The sequence below is a fragment of the Gopherus flavomarginatus genome, chromosome 8 (genome assembly GCF_025201925.1).
Source record: "Gopherus flavomarginatus isolate rGopFla2 chromosome 8, rGopFla2.mat.asm, whole genome shotgun sequence".
Classification (NCBI taxonomy): Eukaryota; Metazoa; Chordata; order Testudines; family Testudinidae; genus Gopherus; species Gopherus flavomarginatus.
In genome coordinates, this window is record NC_066624.1 from 542,684 (window position 1) to 565,829 (window position 23,146).

The following is a 23,146-nucleotide window of genomic DNA, read 5'->3' on the forward strand; positions in this document are numbered from 1 at the left end:
CGCTCTGACTTGGTCTCTCTCTGCAGACAGCAGTTCTGGGAAGCGGAAGCGAGAGGAGGAGCTGCCGATCCTGGAGCAGCGGGAGAACAGGATGAACCCACTCCGGTGCCCAGTCAAGTTCTATGAATTCTATCTCTCCAAATGGTGAGTCTCCCAGGGAGAGGGAGCCACAGCCCATCTGCTGGGGCGTTCCCTGTTCTCCTAAAAGCAGCAAAGAATGCTGTGGCACCTTATGGACTAACAGAGGTTTTGGAGCATGTGCTTTCGTGGGTGAATACCCACTTCGTCAGATGCATGTAGTGGAAATTTCCAGGGGCAGGTATATATATATGCAGGCAAGCTAGAGATAATGAGGTAGTTCAATCAGGGAGGATGAGGCCCTGTTCTAGCAGCTGAGATATGAAAACCAAGGGAGGAGAAACTGGTTCTGTAGTTGGCAAGCCATTCACAGTCTTTGTTTAATCCTGAGCTGATGGTGTCAAATTTGCAGATGAACTGAAGTTCAGCAGTTTCTCTTTGAAGTCTGGTCCTGAAGTTTTTTTGCTGCAGGATGGCCACCTTGACATCTTCATCATCTGGACCCATGGAAAGGAGTCTCTGGAAAAATTCCACCACAATTTCAACAGCTTCCACTCCACCATCATCCTCAGCCTGGACCAATCTACACAGGAGGTCCACTTCCTAGACACCACGGTGCAAATAAGTGATGGTCACATTAATACCACCCTATACCGAAAACCTACCAACCGCTATGCCTACCTTCATGCCTCCAGCTTCCATCCCAGGCACATCACACGATCCATTGTCTATAGCCAAGCACTGAGGTACAACCGCATCTGCTCTAACCCCTCAGACAGAGACCAACACCTACAAAATCTCCACCAAGCATTCTCAAAACTACAATACCCGCACAAGGAAATAAGGAAACAGATCAACAGAGCCAGACGTGTACCCAGAAGCCTCCTACTGCAAGACAAACCCAAGAAAGAAACCAACAGGACTCCTCCACTGGCCATCACATACAGTCCCCAGCTAAAACCCCTCCAACCCATCATCAGGGATCTACAACCCATCCTGGACAATGATCCCACACTTTCACAGGCCTTGGTTGGCAGGCCAGTCCTCGCCCACAGACAACCTGCCAACCTGAAACATATTCTCACCAGTAACTGCACACCGCACCGTAGTAACTCTAGCTCAGGAACCAATTCATGCAACAAGCCTCGATGCCAACTCTGCTCACATATCTACACCAGCGACACCATCACAGGACCTAACCAGATCAGTCACACCATCACCGGTTCATTCACCTGCACATCCACCAATGTAATATACGCCATCATATGCCAGCAATGCCCCTCTGCTATATACATCGGCCAAACTGGACAGTCTCTACGGAAAAGGATAAACGGACACAAATCAGATATTAGGAATGGCAGTATACAGAAACCTGTAGGAGAACACTTCAACTTCCCTGGCCACACTATAGCAGACCTTAAGGTGGCCATCCTGCAGCAAAAAAACTTCAGGACCAGACTTCAAAGAGAAACTGCTGAGCTTTAGTTCATGTGCAAATTTGACACCATCAGCTCAGGATTAAACAAAGACTGTGAATGGCTTGCCAACTACAAAACCAGTTTCTCCTCTCTTGGTTTTCACACCTCAGCTGCTAGAACAGGGCCTCATCCTCCCTGATTTGAACTAACCTCATTATCTCTAGCTTGCTTGCATATACATACCTGCCCCTGGAAATTTCCACTACATGCATCTGACAAAGTAGGTATTCACCTACGAAAGCTCATGCTCCAAAACCTCTGTTAGTCTATAAGGTGCCACAGGATTCTTTGCTGCTTTTACAGATCCAGACTAAAACGGCTACCCCTCTGATACTTGACACCCTGTTCTCCTGCAGCCCTGTGTGCCCAGTCTGGTCCCTCGCCTGGCTGGAAGGACATTGCGGAGCAGCCCGAGGCTGCCCCTGACATATGCTGCCTTTGCAAAGAGCTGTGTAGAGCACTGACTGCCAGGGTCCTGCCAGTGAAGCAGGAGGCCTGAAGAGCGCGTCTCCAGGGGTTGGTTTCTCACATCCCCAAGTCCCAGAGTGCTGTGATCACAGCCCCGGGGCTGAGTAACTTGTCTCAGTGGGCGCTGTCCCTCTCTCCCCTCGGATTGGCAGGAGGAGGTGGCTGTGGTGCTTCGGGACCCCCACTCCTGCCTGCTATGAGCACGGTCCCAGGTCACCTTGGGAGAGGAGCTCCAAGCCCAGCTCATGGGTCCTTCCCTGCAGGAGGGCGAGCAGTGCCCTAAGTACTAGTGCCTCCTTTACAGACCCTCAGACCAGTGGGCTCTAGGACTCTCTGTCTTCTGGGTGAATGGGGGGGCACCGGGGCTCGCTGGGCCCCTGGGGGACTTGCCGGGTTCCAGGTCAAGAGGGAAGGACCCTATGGGCTCAGGGTGGCTGAGGAGGCCAGGGCTTTCTGGCCTCTAGGTTGAGGTTCACTCTGCCCCTCTCTTGCCACAGTCCAGAGAGCCTGCGGAACCGGAACGACGTCTTCTACCTGCAGCCAGAGCGGTCGTGCATTGCAGAGTCACCTCTCTGGTACTCGGTCATCCCCATGGACAGGAGCATGCTGGAGAGCATGCTGAATCGCATCCTGGCCGTCCGGGAGATCTACGAGGAGCACAGCCGGGGCAGCGGCCTAGAGGAGGACATGGACTGAGCGCAGGCCAAGGCTGGAGCATGGGCAGGCAGCACCCAGAGCCCACTGGGCTGGGTCTGCTCTGGCCTGGGAAGGCGTCTCCCCTACTCCTCCTATCTGGCCAGGGTTGCGGCATGTGAATGTGGCATGGCATGGCATGAGGGTGTAATGCCGCTCCCAGACCTGCAGATGTGGTAGCGCAGTCCAGCTCAGTACGTGTAGGACTCTGAACATCCCTGCCTGATGCTAGTAACATGCCGTCCCCCTCCCCCACCAGCCCCCTGGCACCCAGGCCCTACCTGTGCTCTGCCTGACTGGGGCAGTGTCCCACTTCCCCCACCTGTCTTCCCGGGGTGGAGATAGGGAGCCAGTCCCTCTCCCAGCCAGGAGCCCCAGAGGGCACTGGCCTGATGAGCCCTGCCTGTCCCCTCTCCCCAAGGCTGTTCTCAGTCTCCGTCTGCCTGGTGTAACATGAACGCCAGGCTGTGGGGCCATGGGGACAGGCTGGGCCCAGCAGCCCGCACAGGAGGCCCTGAACCTACAGTCAGCTCCATGCCCAAGCAGCAGGAGTGGGGAAATAAGCCATGCTCAGCACGCAGGGCCCTGGGAGGAGCTGTGCCAGCCCGGGTAGCAGGACCATTTCCAGACGCTGACTCTTGTGGGCTGGAGGGGGCTGCGTTCCCAGAGGGGCCTGGTTGTGCTGTCTCTGGCTCCTCATCTCATTCTCCTCCTCAGCAGCGCAGAGCTCATTGCCCAGGGCGCTCCTGGGATCTCCCTTCCCCAGCTCTGCATTAGCTGTGGCTTCACTCTGCTTTGTGCACTCACAACAGCCACTGGGGACCATTGAAGGTCTGAATTCTGCATCGGGCATGGGAGCCCAGGGGCATCCTCGCTGCCAGAGCTGACGAGCATGGGTCCCTCCCTTCCTCCCTGCCCCCCAAGCTGCAGCAAAATGGACGGTGCCCCCGTTGCTAGCCTGACACTATCAGATGGAGGAGGTAGCCTCTGTGCCTGGACTCATTGCTGCTGGGCCTGTCTCCTCCAAGCCAGCATTAGACTGAGAATCCTGCTGGGCCGCGCCAGGCCAGAACTTGCAAGCAGTGGAGGGGGGCCGCAGGCCAACAGGGGAGTGGAGCCTGCCTGGGTCTCCGCTCACCCAGCCCCTGCCCCAGCTTTGCTGTTCCCTTCTGGCTCCCTCCCCTTGGTGTTTTGATTTTTTTATCAGCTGTCAATGGGACTCAGCACTGTCTGTTGAGTCTGTATATATTGTTCTGGGACCTGGCCCGGGGCCCTCTGTCTCCATATCAAGAGTGAGCCAGTCACCGGTCTTGTTGTAGTGCTAACGGGGCATTAGGCTAACCTTGTGTCTCTAGAAACCGTTCATTTCAAATAAAGACACAAAAACCTGCCGGCAGCTGCTGTCCTTAATCCACTGAAGGGCATAACAGGGGCTGCCTCTGCTCCAGGGAGGAGGCTAGGGCTGCTGCGGCCTTGCCTGTCTCCAGGGCTCAGTCATCAGGGAGTTATGCTTGATCCCTGCCTCCTTGCCCCCGCCATCCATTCCAGGGTCCGTGACAGGTGTAGGATCACCTGCCAGGGCACCCTACCCAGCAGCTGGGAGCTGTAATTCCCAGCATGGGTCGACATGCTAGCTCTGCCTGAGCTAGGGCCTAAACCTCTGTGGCCATGGTGGCCTGTCACTTCTGGCATTAGAATCTATTAACCGTGGTGGGAGCAGCCCTGGCCTGCACTGGGGGGGGGATGGAGGGATGGCCTTCCTGCCTCCATCTCCTATGAGCTAAGCAGGGAGTGGCCAGGCTGTGCCCTTGAGGGCGTGAGGGGCACCCTGTGTGCAACACCGCCTTCTTCAAACTGACCAGTCCTGCGTGGGACCAGAGGAGAGTGTGGACAGGAGACAGCCAAGCAGCCCTAGGTCCAGGTTCACGGAGCCCCCCTGCAATGAGATGAACTTGATCAAGTGCTGGGGGGCTGAAATGAATGGTGGGGCCTGCAGGCGCCATCTCTCCAGCTGCTGTCGGCCTTGGAAGAAGCTTCCGCGGCTAGCCTTGGTTCCAGCTGCAGTGGTGGTCCCTTCCCTGTGTCACTAAGGCAATCATGGTAAAACCTGCAATGATCTCCCTGCCCACGTGCCCGTCCCAAGCCTAAGGCAAGTGACCAGAGGATGAAACAGAACTGCAATCCAGAGGTCACTTCCTTGTAATGTAGCCCAAGCCTGGATCCTTCTCTCCTTGTCTCCACAGCAAAGCCCAGGAATCCTGATGGCTGCAGGGAGGGGCCTCTCCCATTCAGTGCAGAGCAAGGGCCTGGATCCTTCTCAGGGAGAGCACAAAGACTGTCCCGCAGGAAGTTCCCTTCCTGCCCCTGCACTGTGGCCCTGCACGCAGATACCCTGGGCAGGGACAGAGAGAGAGGCAGCTTAGGACTGAATTCCCCTCTCCTGTGCCTTGGCTGTGGGACAATGTGCCTACCCTTTACAGAACTCATGTCATCTTGTTCCACTTTTCACAAGAGAGAGAATTCAGTCACATCACAGCAAAGGATGCCCAAATACAGGGTGCAGTGCAGCCTTGCCAGGAGCCCAACAGCTGTAGCTGCTGCTGAAGCCTCAACATCACCTGAACATCACAGCTGCAGTCTTTGCTTTCCCACACACATTGATGGCTTGAGAGTCTCCCCAGCTGGGGCATGGGGCTGGGGAGGGAGTCATGTGGCTAGGATGCAGCGGCAGTGGGGCCTAGGCCTTCCTGCTCGGAGCAGCACCATCTTCCCTGACAGGCTGTTACAGCAGCAGCCTGCAAAGAACATCCAGCTGGGACCCAGGTGCGTGGCAAAGGCTATGTCCACTCCCATTCTCCTTGCTCGGGCCTGGAAGGTCTCTTGGCCCTGAGCAGCCACCTACTCTTAGTCTGCTGGGGCCTTCCTAAGCTCTGTTACTACCCAGGAGCGGAGGTCAGGCTGGGGGGAGGGCGGAGGCAGCTCTCCACCCAGAAAAGGGGGAACACCAGTGTCACATGGGGAAGGAAAAGCTACAGGCCCTGCCTGTGTCCTATCAAGTATAGAGCATTTACCCCCGTTGGCTCCCGGCCCATGCCCTGCCTCCTGCCCCTGACAGCCACAAGGCTGCTGCAGAGCCACCGAGGTGAGAGGGCTTGAGTTGTGCATGTCTGGCCCAGGCCTCAAACTCCTGGACACGTGTCTGTATTATGGGCCCAGTATTTCCATGGTGGGGACAACACGGCATCCATGGAAACACAACAGGCTCCTGAGCTGAGCTGTGCTCCCCATGATGCAGCCTCGTGGTAACGGTGCTTGTCTGGTACAAGAGCCCCCTTCCCTTGCCTGTCAGCCCTGGGCCAGCGCAGGGCTGCGCCGCCTCATTAAACAGCCAAGTCACTGGGTCTCAGCTTAGTGCTGGACTTACTGGACCTGCTGCCCTGCTGCAACGGTTCTTCCATGACCAGGCCCTGGTTGCCTGTCTCGCAGCTGCTCCGTGCTGCATGGCTGTCCCTGCCTGCTGAGGGAGCAGCTTGGCTGGAGTAAGGCTGCAATGGAAGGCTGGGGTCAGCGGCATGGGGAAGGCTGTAGGGTGCAGGACAGTGAGGAATGTGGTGGTCGCTTGTTTCTCTGGGAGCGTTGGAGCTGGCCTTGGGGTTGGGTGCCCGACGGTGGTCGGCTGCCAGCCTCTGCCTGCACTTGGTGAAGCTCAGGTGGTACATTTCTATCAGGTTGAGGAGCAGAGACAGGCAGGCCACCCCCGTCATGAAGAGGATAAAGATGGTCTTGGTGGGCCGGGCTATGTAACAGTTGACCACGTTGGGGCAGGGCAGCGTTTGCACGTGTAGAAGGGCTTTAGTTCGAACCCATGCAGTGCTTACTGGCCCAAAATGAAGCTCACCTCAAAGAGCATCTTAAAGACAATGTTGCAAATATACATCCTCAGAATGGCCCCCCGCTGGTGGATTTTGCCACCAACATCTTTGATGGAAGGTTTATGCTGCACCAGGGGTTCCTGCTGGGCCCCCCAAATCTCCTCTCACTGCTGCTCCTTCTCTGCCATGCGCACCAGATGCAGGATGTGGCCCAGGTAGACGAGGCTGGGGGTGGAGACGAAGATAATCTGCAGCACCCAGAAGCGGATGTGGGAGATGGGGAAGGTTTCGTCATAACAGACGTTCTGGCAGCCTGGCTACTTGGTGTCGCAGGAGAAGCCCGACTCTTCATCCCCCGAGACTTTCTCAGCAGCTGCCCCCAAGACAAGGATACGGAAAATGAACAGGACAGTGAGCCAGACCTTCCCCACCACCATGGAGTGCTCCTGAGCACTCTCCAGAATCCTCCCTAGCAGGTTCCAGTCACCCATGAGTGCAAATACCGGCTCATCCTAAAAGAGAGGAACACACCTAGATGTCGGCATCCCAGAGACTCCGGCACCCTGCACTGCTCCAGACCTGTGAGAAGCTGTCATGGGGGCACCCTGCACTGGGCACATCCCTACGCAGAGCCCTCCCTGGTTCCCACTGCACACTCCTGCATCTGGAGCTTCCTCCCTGGGGTCCCAGAACAGCAATGCCTGATAGCCAGATACAGCTCACAGCCGTGCTTGTCGTTTGCTGACAGGGATGTGTTTGTAAAAGCCATGTGCCTGACTTGAGAGCAAAGCCAGGGCAGAGAGTGGGTTAACCTGAGGCTACCTGAGCCCATCAGCTGCCTGTAGCTGCAAAATCCCTCCAGGATTAACCCGTTTGGCCCCAGTATCTCACTTTAAGAGCACTGATTGCTGGGGACTGGCTGCACTGACAGCACTGGGCTGTAGCCCTTTCACTGCTGGAGACTGGCTCTGAGGTGGCCCCAGGTTCAGCATGGCTCAGCTCTGTTCCTAGCTCTGCAGCCACTTCTCAGGGCAGCTGGAAATCAGTGGCCTCCTGAACAGAACAGCTGAGCAGGTGGCTGGGCAGTATGGGGGAGCCTGCACTGCGCTTCTTCTTCTAGGGGTTAACTCATGTTGAAAGCTCCAAGGCTAGAGTTCAAGGCAAAGCCATTTTGCTCAAGCCCTTTACCTGGTGCTTGCAAAAGGCTGCACCGGGAGTTTGTCCTGCACCACAGGCAGCTGAGGCAGACGTCCAGCCCAAAGCTGCTTCCATGCGGCCAGGGCCACACGAGGGCGAGGCTGGGGCGAAGGGCCGGGGTTTCTCCCACAGACTGTCACGGAGTCACCGGGCGATGCTCTGGAACTGCTCCCCACCAAGCCAGGCAGGACTTTGGGGAGCCTCCTCTCCCTTGGAGCAGACTTGTTCAGGGCAAGAAGCTCACACGGCTTCACCTCCTGGGTCTCTCCTTGGAGCATTCAGCATCCTCTGCCCCTCCGTGCGCTTCCCACAGTGAGCCCCCCTCAGCGGGGTCCTGGGGAAGCCACCGGGTCCTGCACCCCCACTTTGCAGTCAGACGTGACTCTCAGCCAGCCAGTAAAACAGAGGTTTATTCGATGACAGGAACAGGGTCTAAAACAGAGCTTGTAGGTACAGCGAACCGGACCCCTCGGCTGGGTCCATTCTGGGGGTCAGTGAGCCAGACCCCCACGTCTGCCCTCAGCCAGCTCCAGACTAACAGCCCTTCCTCTCTCCTCAGCCCCTTTCCCCGGGCCAGGAGGTCACCTGATCCCTTTGTCTCCAACACCTTCAGCTGGCACCTTTGCAGAGGAGGGGCCCAGGCCATCAGTTGCTAGGAGACAGAGTGTCAGGCATTTAGGTGCACTGGCCCTTTGCTCTGCCAGATACTTAAGAACTGCCATGGGGACACTGAGGCCCCAATACAGTACTCAGAGAAAACATTAAGCACATTCCCAGTTCGTCACACAGACCAATGGAGGGCAGGGTCGGGGCCCATCTGTGCGCATTGGAGTAGACACCAGTGCCTAGTGCATTTGGCAGCTGCCATGAGACCACAGGCCAGGCAAAGAAACCCCCTCACCGTTTGCAGATCCTGTGGCTGTGGAGGCAACTCAGCTGCCCTGTGTCTCTTGGGTAGTAGATCCCCACAGCCGCAGCAGGACGTGTCCCAGCACCTCTTCCAGGGGCAGAGGTGTCCGGCTGGTCTCTGGCAAGGGGCAGGCATGCGAGTCTGTCTGTCTGCCCAGCATCTTGGAGCAGGCGCTTCGTGACTGTCACCATGACTGACAGTGGAAACAACCACTGGGATATCTTTTTACCTCTTTATTTTTGGCTTGAGCATGTTTCTAAAGCAATTCACTGGCTCTGGACGTCTCAATGCCATTGAAGGGTCGTTTTCCTGACCAACCTGCCCCATGTGCTGCTAGGCCTGGGGGCCTCTGCAAATGCCCTGGCTCTGACGCCGTCCTCACATGGTGCCTTGGGCTCCTCCATGTGGCTGCCCGGTGCCCAAGGATGGAAGACACTGCCTGAATTTGGGAGGAGCATGCCCCAGCGTGTAGGGGCAGCCAGTGCAGCCCCTGGCGCATCCCCGCTCACCTGGCCAGCTGGGGTGCATTCCGGTCAGAGCCCTGTGCTGTAGCTGCACGACAAAGCTCAGCGGACCAGGGCCCTCTGAGATCCTGCACAAGGAGGGGTGGAAGCTTGCAAAGCCCTCGCTGCAGTGGGGGCAGGGCACGCAGTGTAGCCATGCTCCCTTGTTAATATTTATAGTGTAGAGGTGGAGTTAACTGCCCCTCTCCCCCCCAGTTTGTAGAAGCTCAGAGGCAGGGGACTGGGTGGATGGGGTTCCAAGGCTCAGCCTGCCCAGTGAGATCTATGAAACACCGAACTTGTCCCCAGCACAAACCCTGTCCTGGGCCAGCTGTGGGATGGCCCCCTCTGCTTGTCCCAGGGCACAGCCTGGCTACATGCCCACACGTTGCACCTCCAGCAGCAGCGACACCAAGTCCAGGCGCCAGGGACGACACCTGCAGTGACTGTTCTGACCCAGGGCGGAGCAGGTCCCTGACCACTGGCTAATAGCCATTGATGGACCTGTCCTCCAGGAACGTCTCTCATTTCTCTTGTGAACCAGTTACAGTTTTGGTCTGCTCAACATCCCCTGGCAACAAGTTCCTACATTGACTGTGTATTGTCTGAAGAAATACTTCCTTGTGTAGTTTTAAGCCTGCTGTCTAGTAATTTCATTGGGTGCCCCCTGGTTCTTGTGCTATAAGGGGTAAATAACACTTCCTCATTTGCTTTCTCCACATCAGTCATGATTTTATAGACATCTATCAACTGGACCCTTAGTCGTCTCTTTTCTGAGAGACAGTCCCAGGCTTTTTAATCTCTCCTCATATGGAAGCTGTTCCATACCCCTAATCATTTTTGTTGCTCTTCTGTGCACCTTTTCTAATTTTAATATATATATTTTTTTAGAGGGGGCGACCAGATGTGGGTGTACCATGGATTTATATAATGGCAAAATGATTTTTACTTTCTTATTAGCTATCCCTTTCCAATGGTTCCTAACATTCTGTTCACTTTTTTGACTGCTGATGCGCATTGAGTGGATGTTTTCAGAGCACTATCCACAATGACTCCAAGATCTCTTTCATGAGTAATAACATCAAATTTAGACCCTATCATTTTATATGGATAGTTAGGGTTATGTTTTTCACTCTACATCACTTTGCACTTATCAACATTGAATTGCATCTGCCATTTTGTTGCCCAGTCAACCAGTTTTGTGAGATCCCTTGGTAACTCTTTGCAATCTGCTTTGGACTTAACTATAGACTCATAGACTCATAGGTCAGAAGGGACCAATATGATCATCTTGTCTGACCTCCTGCACAAGGCAGGCCACAGAACCCTACCCATCCACTTTTATACAACCCCTAATCCAGGACTGAGTTATTGAAATCCTCAAAACTGGTTTGAAGACCTCAAACTGCAGAGAACCCACCAGCAAGCGACCCATGCCCCACGCTGCAGAGGAAGGCGAAAAACCTCCAGGGCCCCTGCCAATCCGCCCTGGAGGAAAATTCCTTCCCGACCCCAAATATGGTGATCAGCTAAACCCTGAGCATGTGGGCAAGACTCACCAGCCAGCACCCAAGAAGGAATTCTCTGCAGTAACTCAGTTGCCATCCCATCCAACATCTCCCCGCAGACCATTGAGCAGACTTATCTGGTGATAATCCAAGATCAGTTGCCCAAATTAAACTATCCTATCATAACATCCCCTCCATATACTTATCAAGCTTAGTCTTGAAGCCAGATAAGTCTTTTGCCCCCACTACTTCCCTCGGAAGGCTGTTCCAAAACTTCACTCCCCTAATGGTTAGAAACCTTCGTCTAATTTCAAGTCTAAACTTCCTAATATCCAGTTTGTACCCATTCGTCCTCGTGCCTACATTAGAACTAAACTTAAATAATTCCTCTCCCTCCCTAACATTAACCCCCCTGATATATTTATATAGAGCAAGCATATCCCCCCGCAGCCTTCTTTTGGCCAGGCTAAACAAGCCAAGCTCTTTGAGTCTCCTTTCATAAGGCAGGTTTTCCATTCCTCGGATCATCCTAGTAGCCCGTCTCTGGACCTGTTCCAGTTTGAATTCATCCTTCTTGAACATGGGACACCAGAACTGCACACAATATTCCCGATGGGGTCTCACCAGTGCCTAATATAACGGTACTAACACCTCCTTATCCTTGCTGGAAATACCTCGCCTAATGCACCCTAAAATCGCATTTGCTTTTTTAACAGCGGTATCACATTGGCGGCTCATAGTCATCCTGCTATCCACCAATACCCCAAGGTCCTTCTCCTCCTCTGTCGCTTCCAACTGATGCGTCCCCAACGTATATCTAAAATTCTTATTATTAATCCCTAAGTGCATGACCTTGCACTTTTCACTATTGTATTTCATCCTATTACTCTTACTCCAGTTTACAAGGTGGTCCAGATCTTCCTGAATAGTATCCCTGTCCTTCTCCGTGTTAGCAATACCCCCCAACTTTGTGTCATCCGCAAACTTTATTAGCACATTCCCACTCTTTGTGCCAAGGTCAGTAATAAAAAGGTTAAATAAGATCGGTCCCAAAACCGATCCTTGAGGGACTCCACTAGTAACCTCCTTCCAGCCTGACAGTTCACCCTTCAATACGACCCGCTGGAGTCTCCCCTTTAACCAGTTCCTTATCCACCTTACAACTTTCATATTCATCCCCATCTTTTCCAATTTAACTAACAGTTCCCCATGCGGAACCGTGTCAAACGCCTTACTGAAATCGAGGTAAATTAGATCTACCGCATTTCCTTTATCTAAGTAATCGTCACCTTCTCAAAGAAGGAGATCAGATTGGTTTGGCACGATCTACCTTTAGTAAATCCATGTTGCAATTCGTCCCAATTACCATTGACCTCTATGTCCTTGACTACTTTCTCCCTTAAAATTTTTTCCAAGACCTTACATACTACAGACGTCAAGCTAACAGGCCTATAGTTACCCGGATCACTTTTATTCCCTTTCTTAAAAATAGGGACTACGTTAGCAATCCTCCAGTCGTACGGCACAACCCCCGAGTTTATCGATTGCTTCAAAATTCTCGCTAACGGGCTCGCAATTTCACGCGCCAGTTCCTTTAATATCCTTGGATGGAGATTGTCCGGGCCCTCCGATTTTGTCCCATCAAGCTGTTCAAGTTTGGCCTCTACCTCAGTTGCGGTAATATCCACCTCCATATCCACATTCCTGTTTATCATCCCTCCATCATTGCTAAACTCCTCACTAGTCTTATTAAAAACTGAGGCAAAGTACTTATTTAGATATTGGGCCATGCCTAGGTTGTCCTTAATCTCCATTCCATCCTCAGTGTATAGCGGCCCCACTTCTTCTTTCTTTGTTTTCTTCTTATTTATGTGGCTGTAGAACCTTTTACTATTGGTTTTGATTCCCTTTGCAAGGTCCAGTTCAATGCGGATTTTAGCCTTCCTCACTTTATCCCTATATGTTCTGACCTCACCAAGGTAGCTTCCCTTGCTAATCCTGCCTTTCTTCTACTCCCTGTAAGCTTTCTGCTTTCTCCTAATCCCCTCTCTGAGTTGCTTGCTCATCCAGCTTGGCCTACAACTCCTGCCCATGGTTTTTTTCCCCTTTCTTGGGGTGCAGGCTTCCGACAATTTCCGCAGCTGCGACTTAAAGTAATTCCAGGCCTCCTCCGCATTTAAATCCACAAGTTCCTCCGTCCAATCCACTTTCCTAACTAATTTCCTTAACTCTTTAAAATTAGCCCTCGAGAAATCGAAAACCCTAATCCGAGATCTACATTTGTTTATCCTTCCATCTAGTTTGAACTGAATCAGCTCATGATCACTCGAACCAAGGTTATCCCCTACCACCATTTCTTCAACGAGGTCCTCACTGCTCACCAAAACCAAATCTAAAATGGCATCCCCTCTCGTAGGTACTTCAACTACTTGATGAAGAAATCCATCCGCTATCACATCCAGAAAAATCTGACCCCTATTATTCTTGCAAGCACTCGTCCTCCAGTCTATATCCGGGAAGTTGAAGTCTCCCATAATCACACATTTCCCCTTTGTGTTTACTTCATTAAAGACATTAAAGAGGTCTCTATCCATATCCAAATCAGATCCCGGTGGTCTATAGCAAACCCCAAGCACTATCTCAGGGGAAGCTCTAGTTGCTTTTTTACCCAGTGTGATTTTTGCCCAGACAGACTCTGTCTTATCCATTCCATCGCTTCTTATTTCATTACAGTTAATCTCATCATTGATGTACAAGGCTACTCCACCACCTTTGCCTTTCTTCCTGTCTTTTCTAAACAGCACATAGCCTTCAATACCTGTACTCCAGTCATGAGTACTATTCCACCAGGTTTGTGTTATCCCTATAATATCCGGTTCTTCTTCGAGTGATTGCTCACATCCATTCCAGTTAGGTGTGCGCGCCGTGCGTGCACGCTCGTCGGAAACTTTTTACCCTAGCAACTCCAGTGGGCTGGCAGGTCGCCCCCTAGAGTGGCGCCGCCATGGCGCTCGATATATACCCCTGCCGGCCCACCCGCTCCTCAGTTCCTTCTTACCGCCGTGTCGGTCGTTGGAACTGTGGAGCGCGGCATTGCTGTCCTCCACGTCCCTAGCTCTCCTTGTTACTACCGTTGTTACTACCGTTGTTAGTTAGTGGTTAAGTATAGTTAGTTAATTAGTTTGTAGTGTAAATAATTTTGTACATAGTTGTTAGCCGGTCTGGGCTGTAGCCCTTCCCGGCACCGGGCTCATGCCTGGTTCGCCGGGCTTTAAGCAATGTGCGGCCTGTAAAAAGCCTATGCCAACCAGCGACCCTCACGACGTGTGTCTAAAGTGCCTGGGGGAATCGCACAGGTCGGACAAGTGCTGCATTTGCAAGGCTTTTAAGCCCAGAACAAAGAAGGAGAGAGACCAGAGACTCAGGACTCTCCTAATGGAAGCGGCACTTGACCCAGCAGCTTCGCAGGCCGTGATCTCTACGCCGGCACCGGATCGCACCGGCACCGGAAAGACTCCCCGGCACCGACCTTCCCCGGCACCGGGTGCAGAAACAAGACCATCAAAGTCTGCAACTCCAGCCAGGCAGACTCGAATGGAGCGCCCGGCATCGACATCTGCCGCGGCGCTACCGGCACCGTCGACTCCGGGCCCGGTGGGTCCGTCGAGTCCGGTACCGCCGAGCTCCCCCATAAGATCTGGGGTTGAGCTATTGGTCCCATCCACTCCAGAGACCTTCGCCTCGGCACGGGACCTCATTGCCCTGACTGAGTCAACTCAGCCGCCACCCCCGGTACCTCCGGTGCGGGTAGCATCTAAGGGCAAGCCCATGATGACGGCGCCGTCTCGGGACTCACGCTCGCGATCGAGGTCCCGACGCCACGGTCGCTCGAGGTCCCGCCGCCGCTCGCAGTCCCGGCACCGCTCCCCTCGGCGGCACCGGTCGCACTCGCGGCACCGATCGACCTCCAGACGGTCACGGTCTGACTCCAGCCGCCGATACCGGCACCGTGACTCTAGGAGCCAGTCTCGCCGTCATTCAGTGCACCGGTCGACCTCCCGGCACCGAGCTGGTGGCAGGTCCCGGTCCCGGTCGACCTCCCGGCACTGCGTCGGTGGCAGGTCCCGGTCCCGGTCCCGATCCCGGCACCGAAGCAGTGGCCGGTACCGGTCCAGATCCCGGCACCGAGACAGAACTCGGTCCCGATCCCGGCGCCGGTATGACTCCCGGTACCGATCCCCGGCACCGAGAAGATCTTCGGTGCCGGACTGCGGAGACTCTTATCAGCCGCGGTCGGCCCCGCCATGGCCTTCCAGACAGCCGTCGGTGTCATCACAAGCGCACAGCGTATATGCGCTGGGCACCGACAGACAAGCGGCATTATTCCAGGACCCTCCGCAACAGGACCAGGGTCCGCAGCAGTGGGGGTTTTGGACACCCTGGGCGTACCATCAAGCCCAGGGCCCCCAACAGCTTCCTGCTAGGCCTGCAACGGCGGAGCACAGGGTGCCAGAGGCGTCGTTGTCTCGCCCCCCTCCCTCCCCTGATGGAGAGGAAGGATCGAAGCAGCAAGACCCTGGTCTTGCTCCTGAGACAGAGGCGAGGGCTGAGGTGGACCCCCCACTGGACACTTTCTTGCCAGGGGTCTCCTCATCCTCCTCTCCCGACGAAGCGGTGGCTGGCACTTCCCCCAATAGCCCTCCTCCGCTAGATCTCAGGGCACACCAAGACCTCCTTAGGCGAGTAGCACAGAATCTGAGCCTGCAAGCCGAGGAGGTCTCTGAGATCGAGGACCCCGTCGTCAGCATCTTCTCATCCGATGCTCCCACCAGGGTCGCCCTACCCTTCATTAGGACGATCCAGGCCAACGCCAATACAATCTGGCAGTCACCGGCCTCCATCCCCCCTACGGCGAGGGGCGTCGAAAGGAAGTACATGGCCCCCTCCAAGGGCTATGAGTACCTCCACGTTCACCCGACACCGTGTTCCCTGGTGGTGCAGTCGGTGAACGAGAGGGAGCGCCACGGACAGGAAGCCCCAGCCCCCAAATCCAAGGAGGCCAGGCGTATGGACCTCCTCGGCCGCAAGGTCTATTCGGCTGGGGCCCTTCAGCTCAGGGTTTCAAATCAGCAAGCCCTTCTTAGCCGCTGTGCGTTTAACTCATGGGTGGCAGCGGACAAGTTCAAAGAGCTGCTGCCACAAGAGGCTCGTCAAGAATTCGCGGCGATTCTTGACGAGGGCAAGAAGGTTGCACGAACCTCGTTACAGGCCTCTTTGGACGCTGCAGACTCGGCTGCCCGTACCCTCGCCTCGGGGGTAACGATGCGCCGCATCTCCTGGCTTCAGGTTTCTGGCCTTCCACTGGAGCTCCAATACACCATCCAGGACCTCCCGTTCGAAGGCCAGGGCCTGTTTTCAGAAAAGACAGACCCCAGACTGAAAAGTCTTAAAGACAATCAGGTCATTATGCGCTCACTCGGGATGCACACACCGGGAACGCAGCGCAGGCCCTTCCGGCCGCAGCAGCAACAGCAGCGTAGGCCATACCCCCAGTTCCGCCAGCGGCAGGACCTTAATAGGCGCCGCGGCAGGAATGGAAGGCGTAGACAGTCGGGGAACCAAGGGGGGCAGAATCAAAGCTCCTCCAAGCCCCCGCCTGGGCCCAAGCCTTCGTTTTGAAGGTGCGCCCGAGGGCGCAATAACAGTTTCCCCCACGGATCCTTCCCCCCCGTTTTCCAACCGCCTTTCGTTTTTCCTCCCGGCGTGGACCCAAATAACATCGGACCGCTGGGTCTTACGCACGGTGCAGACGGGATACCGCCTGCAGTTTGTATCATTTCCTCCCTCCCGCCCCCCTTCCTCGTCCCTCTTCAGGGACCCCTCTCACGAGCAATTCCTTCGGCAGGAGGTACAGACGCTCCTCAACAAAGGAGCTATAGAGGCGGTTCCGGAAAACGAGAAAGGCAACTGGTTTTATTCCCGCTACTTTCTGATCCCCAAGGCCAAGGGAGGCCTCAGGCCTATCCTCGACCTGCGAGAGCTCAACAAGTACCTAGTGAAGTTGAAGTTCCGCATGGTATCCCTGGGGACCATTATCCCATCCCTGGATCCGGGAGACTGGTATGCCGCCCTCGACATGCAGGACGCTTATTTTCACATTGCCATATGGCCACACCACAGACGTTTCCTTCGATTCGTGGTGGGCCGCCTTCACTACCAATTTGCAGTCCTCCCATTTGGCCTTTCTACGGCTCCGAGGGTATTCACAAAATGCATGGCCGTCGTTGTGGCACATCTTCGGCGCAGTCGTATCCACGTGTTCCCTTACCTAGATGATTGGTTAATTCGGGGCACGTCGGAGCTACAGGTTTGCAGCCACGTCCGCAGGATCACCGGCCTGTTTGCTACCTTGGGCCTCATGATCAACGTGGACAAGTCCACCCTGCTCCCCGCGCAGAGGGTGGAGTTCATTGGGGCCGTCCTGGACTCCACCGTGGCCAGGGCCCTTCTGCCGTTGCCAAGGTTCCAGGCGTTGTCGGCGATCGTTCTGCGATTGCGGGCAGCCCCCTTAACATCAATACGGACATGTCTAACCCTGTTAGGCCACATGGCAGCATGCACATTTGTGACCGGTTACGCTCGGCTCCGCATGAGGCCCCTCCAGTCGTGGCTCATCGCACATTACCGGCCGGCAAGGCAACCACTAGACATGCTGATCACAATCCCCCAGGGGGTGTTGGATTCTCTCAGCTGGTGGCTAGACCAGTCCGTAGTGTGTGCGGGGCTCCCATTCCACCCACCCCAGCCCTCGGTGTCCCTAACGACGGATGCCTCAGATCTCGGCTGGGGGGCCCACCTGGGATCCCTGAGAACACAGGGCCTGTGGTCCCCGCAGGAGGTGAAGCTGCACATCAACATGCGGGAGTTGAGAGCGGTCCGCCTTGCTTGTCAAACGTTCTGTCACCAGCTTCGGGGTCGTTGTGTCGCGGTGTTTACCGACAACACGACGACCATGTACTATATCAACAAGCAGGGCGGTACCAGATCCTCTCCCCTATGTCACGAGGCGATGCGACTCTGGGACTTTTGTGTAGCCCACTCCATTCACCTCACGGCTTCCTTCCTCCCCGGAGTACGGAACACGCTGGCGGACCGCCTGAGCAGATCCTTCCTCTCACACGAGTGGTCCCTTCGCCCGGACGTCGCCCTCTCGATCTTCCAGAGGTGGGGTTGTCCCCGTGTGGACCTCTTCGCATCCGAGGGGAACAGGAAATGCCAGGCGTTCTGCTCTTTTCAGGGCCGGGAACCCGGGTCTATAGCGGATGCCTTCCTTATTCCGTGGACGACCCACTTGTTCTACGCATTCCCCTCGTTCCCGCTGGTCCACAGGGTCCTTCTGAAGGTGCGCAGGGACAGGGCTCGCGTGATCATGGTAGCCCCGGCGTGGCCCAGGCAACATTGGTACCCCATGTTGCTGGACCTGGCCATAGCCGACCCAGTTCCCCTGCCCCTTCACCCGGACCTGATCACCCAGGAACACGGAACTCTCTGTCACCCGGACCTCCAGTCGCTGCACCTAGCAGCGTGGCTCCTGCGTGGCTGACCAGTTCTGAGTTGCGCTGCTCCACCCCGGTACGGGAGGTACTCTTGGGCAGCAGGAAGCCTTCCACTAGAGCGACATACTCGGCCAAGTGGAAGCGTTTCTCCTGTTGGTGCGTGGAGAAAGGTCTCCGCCCGATGGAAGTTTCGGTGGCCAATATTTTAGACTATATTTGGTCCCTCAAACAACAGGGCCTGGCGATATCGTCCCTGCGGGTCCACCTGGCGGCTATCTCCACCTTTCACCCGGGTGGGGATGGCCGCTCCGTTTTTTCTCACCCGACGGTGACTAGATTCCTGAAGGGGCTGGAACGTCTGTACCCTAACGTCTGACTCCCTGCCCCGACCTGGGATCTTAACCTGGTGTTGTCTCGGCTCATGGAGCCCCTCTTCGAGCCGTTAGCTACTTGCTCCCTACTCTATCTCTCTTGGAAGACTGCCTTTCTAGTAGCTATTACCTCAGCTAGACGGGTGTCGGAACTCCGGGCTCTCACGGTAGACCCCCCGTATACAGTCTTCCATAAAGATAAGGTGCAGCTGAGGCCACACCCTGCCTTTCTCCCCAAGGTGGTCTCAGCCTTCCACGTCAACCAAGAGATATTCCTCCCGGTTTTTTTCCCGAAACCTCACTCTTCAGGCAGGGAGCAACAGCTCCACTCGCTTGATGTCCGTAGGGCTCTCGCATTCTATGTGGAGAGGACCAAACCGTTCCGCAAATCCCCCCAGCTTTTCGTGGCAGTAGCGGACCACATGAAGGGGCTTCCCATTTCTTCGCAGAGGTTATCCTCATGGGTAACTTCCTGTATCAGGACCTGCTATGAGCTGGCCCATGTTCCTACGGGCCGTGTGACTGCGCATTCTACCAGGGCGCAGGCGTCGTCGCTGGCTTTCCTCGCCCGTGTGCCCATCCAGGAAATCTGTCGGGCAGCGACCTGGTCATCGGTCCACACCTTTGCTTCCCACTACGCCCTGGTCCAGCAGTCAAGAGAGGACGCGGCCTTCGGATCTGCAGTGCTCCATGCCGCGACTTCTCACTCCGACCCCACCGCCTAGGTATGGCTTGGGATTCACCTAACTGGAATGGATGTGAGCAATCACTCGAAGAAGAAAAGACGGTTACTCACCTTGTAACTGTTGTTCTTCGAGATGTGTTGCTCACATCCATTCCACACCCGCCCTCCTTCCCCACTGTCGGAGTAGCCGGCAAGAAGGAACTGAGGAGCGGGCGGGCCGGCAGGGGTATATATCGAGCGCCATGGCGGCGCCACTCTAGGGGGCGACCTGCTGGCCCACTGGAGTTGCTAGGGTTAAAAGTTTCCAACGAGCGTGCACGCGCGGCGCGCACACCTAACTGGAATGGATGTGAGCAACACATCTCGAAGAACAACAGTTACAAAGGTGAGTAACCGTCTTTTTCACTTCCTGCACCAGTAGCTCCAGTTCTTCCATCTTGTTACCTAGGCTCCTCGCATCTCGAGTAAGAAGGAATTTCCCCCAGGTCAGGCTGGCAGGGACCTTGGGTTGTTTGCCTTCCTCTGCAGCCTCGGAGGAGGTTTCTCTGGGTCTGTGTCACTGACTCATTTCCCTGCCATTGCTGGGGCCTCAGGCACTTCCCCCCCTCTGCCTAGGGGCTCCTGTGGGCCGACTGCAGCTGCTGGGTGGGGCTGGTGTAACTGTGAAAACTGCAGCAGGCGGAGTGTGTTAAACTGCTCTCCACAGGAATGTGCTACTGGTAGCAGTTACTGAAAGCCTAGGTTCCATTTCCCTCCTTTGTTTATGAGACAGTCATGGGAGACGGTATTAAAAACTTTATTAAAGGCAAGCTATACCACATCTACCACTTCCCCCCATCCACAAGGCTTGTTACCCTGTCAAAGAAAGCTACCAGGTTGGCTTAATACGATTTGTTCTTGACAAATTCATGCTGACAGTTACTTATCACCTTATTTTCTTCTACATGTTTGCAAACTGATTGCTTAATTATTTGCTCCATTATCCTTCCGGGTACAGAAGTTAAGCTGACTGGTCTGTAATTCCCCAGGTTGTCCTTATTTCCCTTTTTATAGATGGGCACTAGATTTGCCCTTTTCCAGTCATCTGGAATCTCTCCCGTCGTCCATGACTTTTCAAAGATCATTGCTAATGGCTCAGATATCTCCTCAGTCAGCTCCTTGAGTATTCTAGGATGCATTTCATCAGGCCTTGGTGACTTGAAGACATCTAATTTGTCTAAGTAATTTTTAACTTGTTCTTTTCCTATTTTTGCCTCTAGTCCTACCTCATTTTCACTGACATTCACTACGTTACGCGTCCTATTGCCACCAACCTTCTTGGAGAAAACCGAAACAAAGAAGTCATTAAGCACCTCTGCCATTTCCACATTTTCTGTTTTTGTTTTTCCCCTTGTTAAATAATGGGCCTACCCTGTCCTTGGTCTTCCTCTTGCTTCTAATGTATTTGCAGAATGTTTTCTTGTTACCCTTTATGTCTCTAGCTAGATTGATCTCGTTTGGCACCTTGGCCTTTCTAATTTTGCCCCCACAGACTTGTGTTATTTGTTTATATTCATCCTTTGTAATTTGACCGAGTTTCCACTTTTTGTATGACTCTTTAGATTTTTAGATCATTGAAGATCTGGTTAATCCAGGGTGTTCTCTTGCCACGCTTCCTGTCTTTCCTATGCAGTGAGATAGTTTGCTCTTGTGCCCTTAATAATGTCTCTGAAAAACTGCCAATGGTCTTCAATTGTTTTTCCCCTTAGACTTGCTTCCCTGGGATCTTACCTACCAACTCCCTGCATTTGCTAAAGTTGCCTTCTTGAAATCCATTGTCTTTATTGTGCTGTTCTCCCTCCTACCATTCCCTCGAACAGTGGTTCCCAAACTGGGGTTTGCAAAATGTTACAGGGGGTTCTCAGGAAAAAATTCCCTAATGGCGGACAGAGCTGTCCCTAGGTACCCCGGGCAGCCTGGGGCCAGCGGCCCAGAGCCCCTGGATTTCCAGAAGCTAAGCAGATCAAAGCAAGCTAGGGTGACCAGATGTCCCAATTTTATAGGGACAGTCCCGATTTTGATGTCTTTTTCTTATATAGGCTCCTATTCCCCCCCAGCCCCTCCCCCTGATTTTTCACATTTGCTGTCTGGTCACCCTAAAGCAAGTATATCTATCACACTGTGGAGATTTAAAATTCAAAAATCCTTATAAGAAATGAAAAGGGAGGTGGATGTTTTTTGCTGTTTTTTTAAATTAACTAGGCAGCTAGTATTGTTTTAAAAATTATTATGAAGAACAAGTTTAAGTTTTATTGTAATGTGTGTGGTTTCCCTGGACTGCTCAAGACCTGAATGCTTGTGTAGGAGGAACTCTTTGAGTTGGCTTCTTAAATACCTTCATGCTGTTTCACATCTGATACTCCTTGATGAAACATAGGAGCCTTGTCTTATAACAGGCTTATTCAAAGTGACACAAGCTACGAAAGTGAGAGCTTGGAATTGTGTTGCCATTTTCATAATGTAATAAAAATACTGTAATGATACACACTATTATTAATTATTTAATAAGCATATCATAAAAACAAATTTTCTATTTCCAAGATCACTCCTTTTATCATTTATATTCAGGTAAAGGAGAAAATCCCTGGAAATATTAATTTTTTGGGAGGGGGTTCGTGAGACTTGACATTTTAGTGAAAGGGGTTCACAGGTTGTTAAAGTTTGGGAACCACTGGTCTAGAATCATGAACTCCACCATTTCATGATCACTTTCACCCAAGCTGCCTTTCACCTTCAAATTCTCAATCTGTGCTCTGCTGTGTTATTTTCCCAACAAATGTCTGGTAGTTGAAGTCCCCCATCACCACCAAGAACATAAGGTTGTTCTTATTTGCTGATGCCTCTTAATTTGCTAAAAACTGCTATCTGAGGTAGCTAATTCCTACAGAGAGCAGTTTCTTACATCATAGGCTGTGTGAAACTGCTATCTATAGGAATTTGCTACCTGGAGCAGCGAGAGGTTCAGCCTTGCCAGAAACCTTGGTATAACTAATTCCTGCACACAGCAGTTTCTCACAGTCTATGGGGTGTGAAACTGCTGCTTGTAGGAATTTGCTACCTGTAGCAGGGAGAGGCAGTGAATTGTTACCAGTAGCAGTTACTAATATCTCAGATTGTTCTTATTTGCTGACTTCTCCTAATTTGCTAAAACTTGACAGTGGTGTGGGACAGAAGCATAAAGTGTTCAGCTTCCAAATGACCCTGCCTGGATTCATTGTAGTGGGACATGGGACAGGTGGAGGATAATTTAAAATCTTAATTTTGTTAGGGTTTGCCTTCAATATACGTCAATGCTGGTGTGATCTCTGCCCATTACAGTTCATCTCTCGGCAGGTGGGCACAGTACAGTGAGATGCAGCAAATGGAGGTTTGTATTCACAATTCCAGGCTATATGCAATTAAACGTGTCTTAGCTCATATTCATCTGATAGTTTGAGTATCGATATAATTGCTATTTCCATGCACTATCACAATAAGTGGCCTACCGTTCCATTTGCTCTCTCAACCATACAACTCAAATATGCATCAATAACCTACAACAGATGTTGAAAGAATAGTTATAATTTGAAAAACATCTGAGGAATCAATGCAGTCACCTTCCATGTTTACAGCTATTTCAACTTATGTCATTAGTCAACCATCTTTCCAGCATCAGGTTACAAAGTGCGGTGTCATACACACTGATTTTTCTAACTTTGGCCTCCATTCTGTTTGTAATCTTGTGGATCATTACAAATTTTACTAGAAAAAAACCCACATATTACATGCATGGTAACACATTTACTTTT

The 23,146-nt window shown here is 53.2% G+C and overlaps 1 protein-coding gene and 1 pseudogene across 5 annotated transcripts in view; one reads left to right on the top strand and one right to left on the bottom strand.

Moving 5' to 3' along the window:
• The window catches only part of ZMYM3 (zinc finger MYM-type containing 3), a 57,042-nt gene extending 52,935 nt beyond the window's left edge, over window positions 1–4,107 (top strand). For 4 of the 5 annotated variants that reach the window (XM_050964890.1, XM_050964893.1, XM_050964892.1 and 1 more), the window contains 2 exons: window positions 27–144; window positions 2,522–4,107. In XM_050964890.1, coding sequence (XP_050820847.1) covers window positions 27–144; window positions 2,522–2,720 — 317 coding nt within the window. In that variant the 3' untranslated portion in view covers window positions 2,721–4,107. The remainder of the gene's footprint in view (window positions 1–26; window positions 145–2,521) is intronic. The other variant, XM_050964894.1, reaches the window with a different exon arrangement.
• A 97-nt stretch (window positions 4,108–4,204) lies between these two features.
• Window positions 4,205–7,914, bottom strand: LOC127056740 (gap junction alpha-3 protein-like; annotated as a pseudogene).
• Between the last annotated feature and the right edge of the window lie 15,232 nt (window positions 7,915–23,146).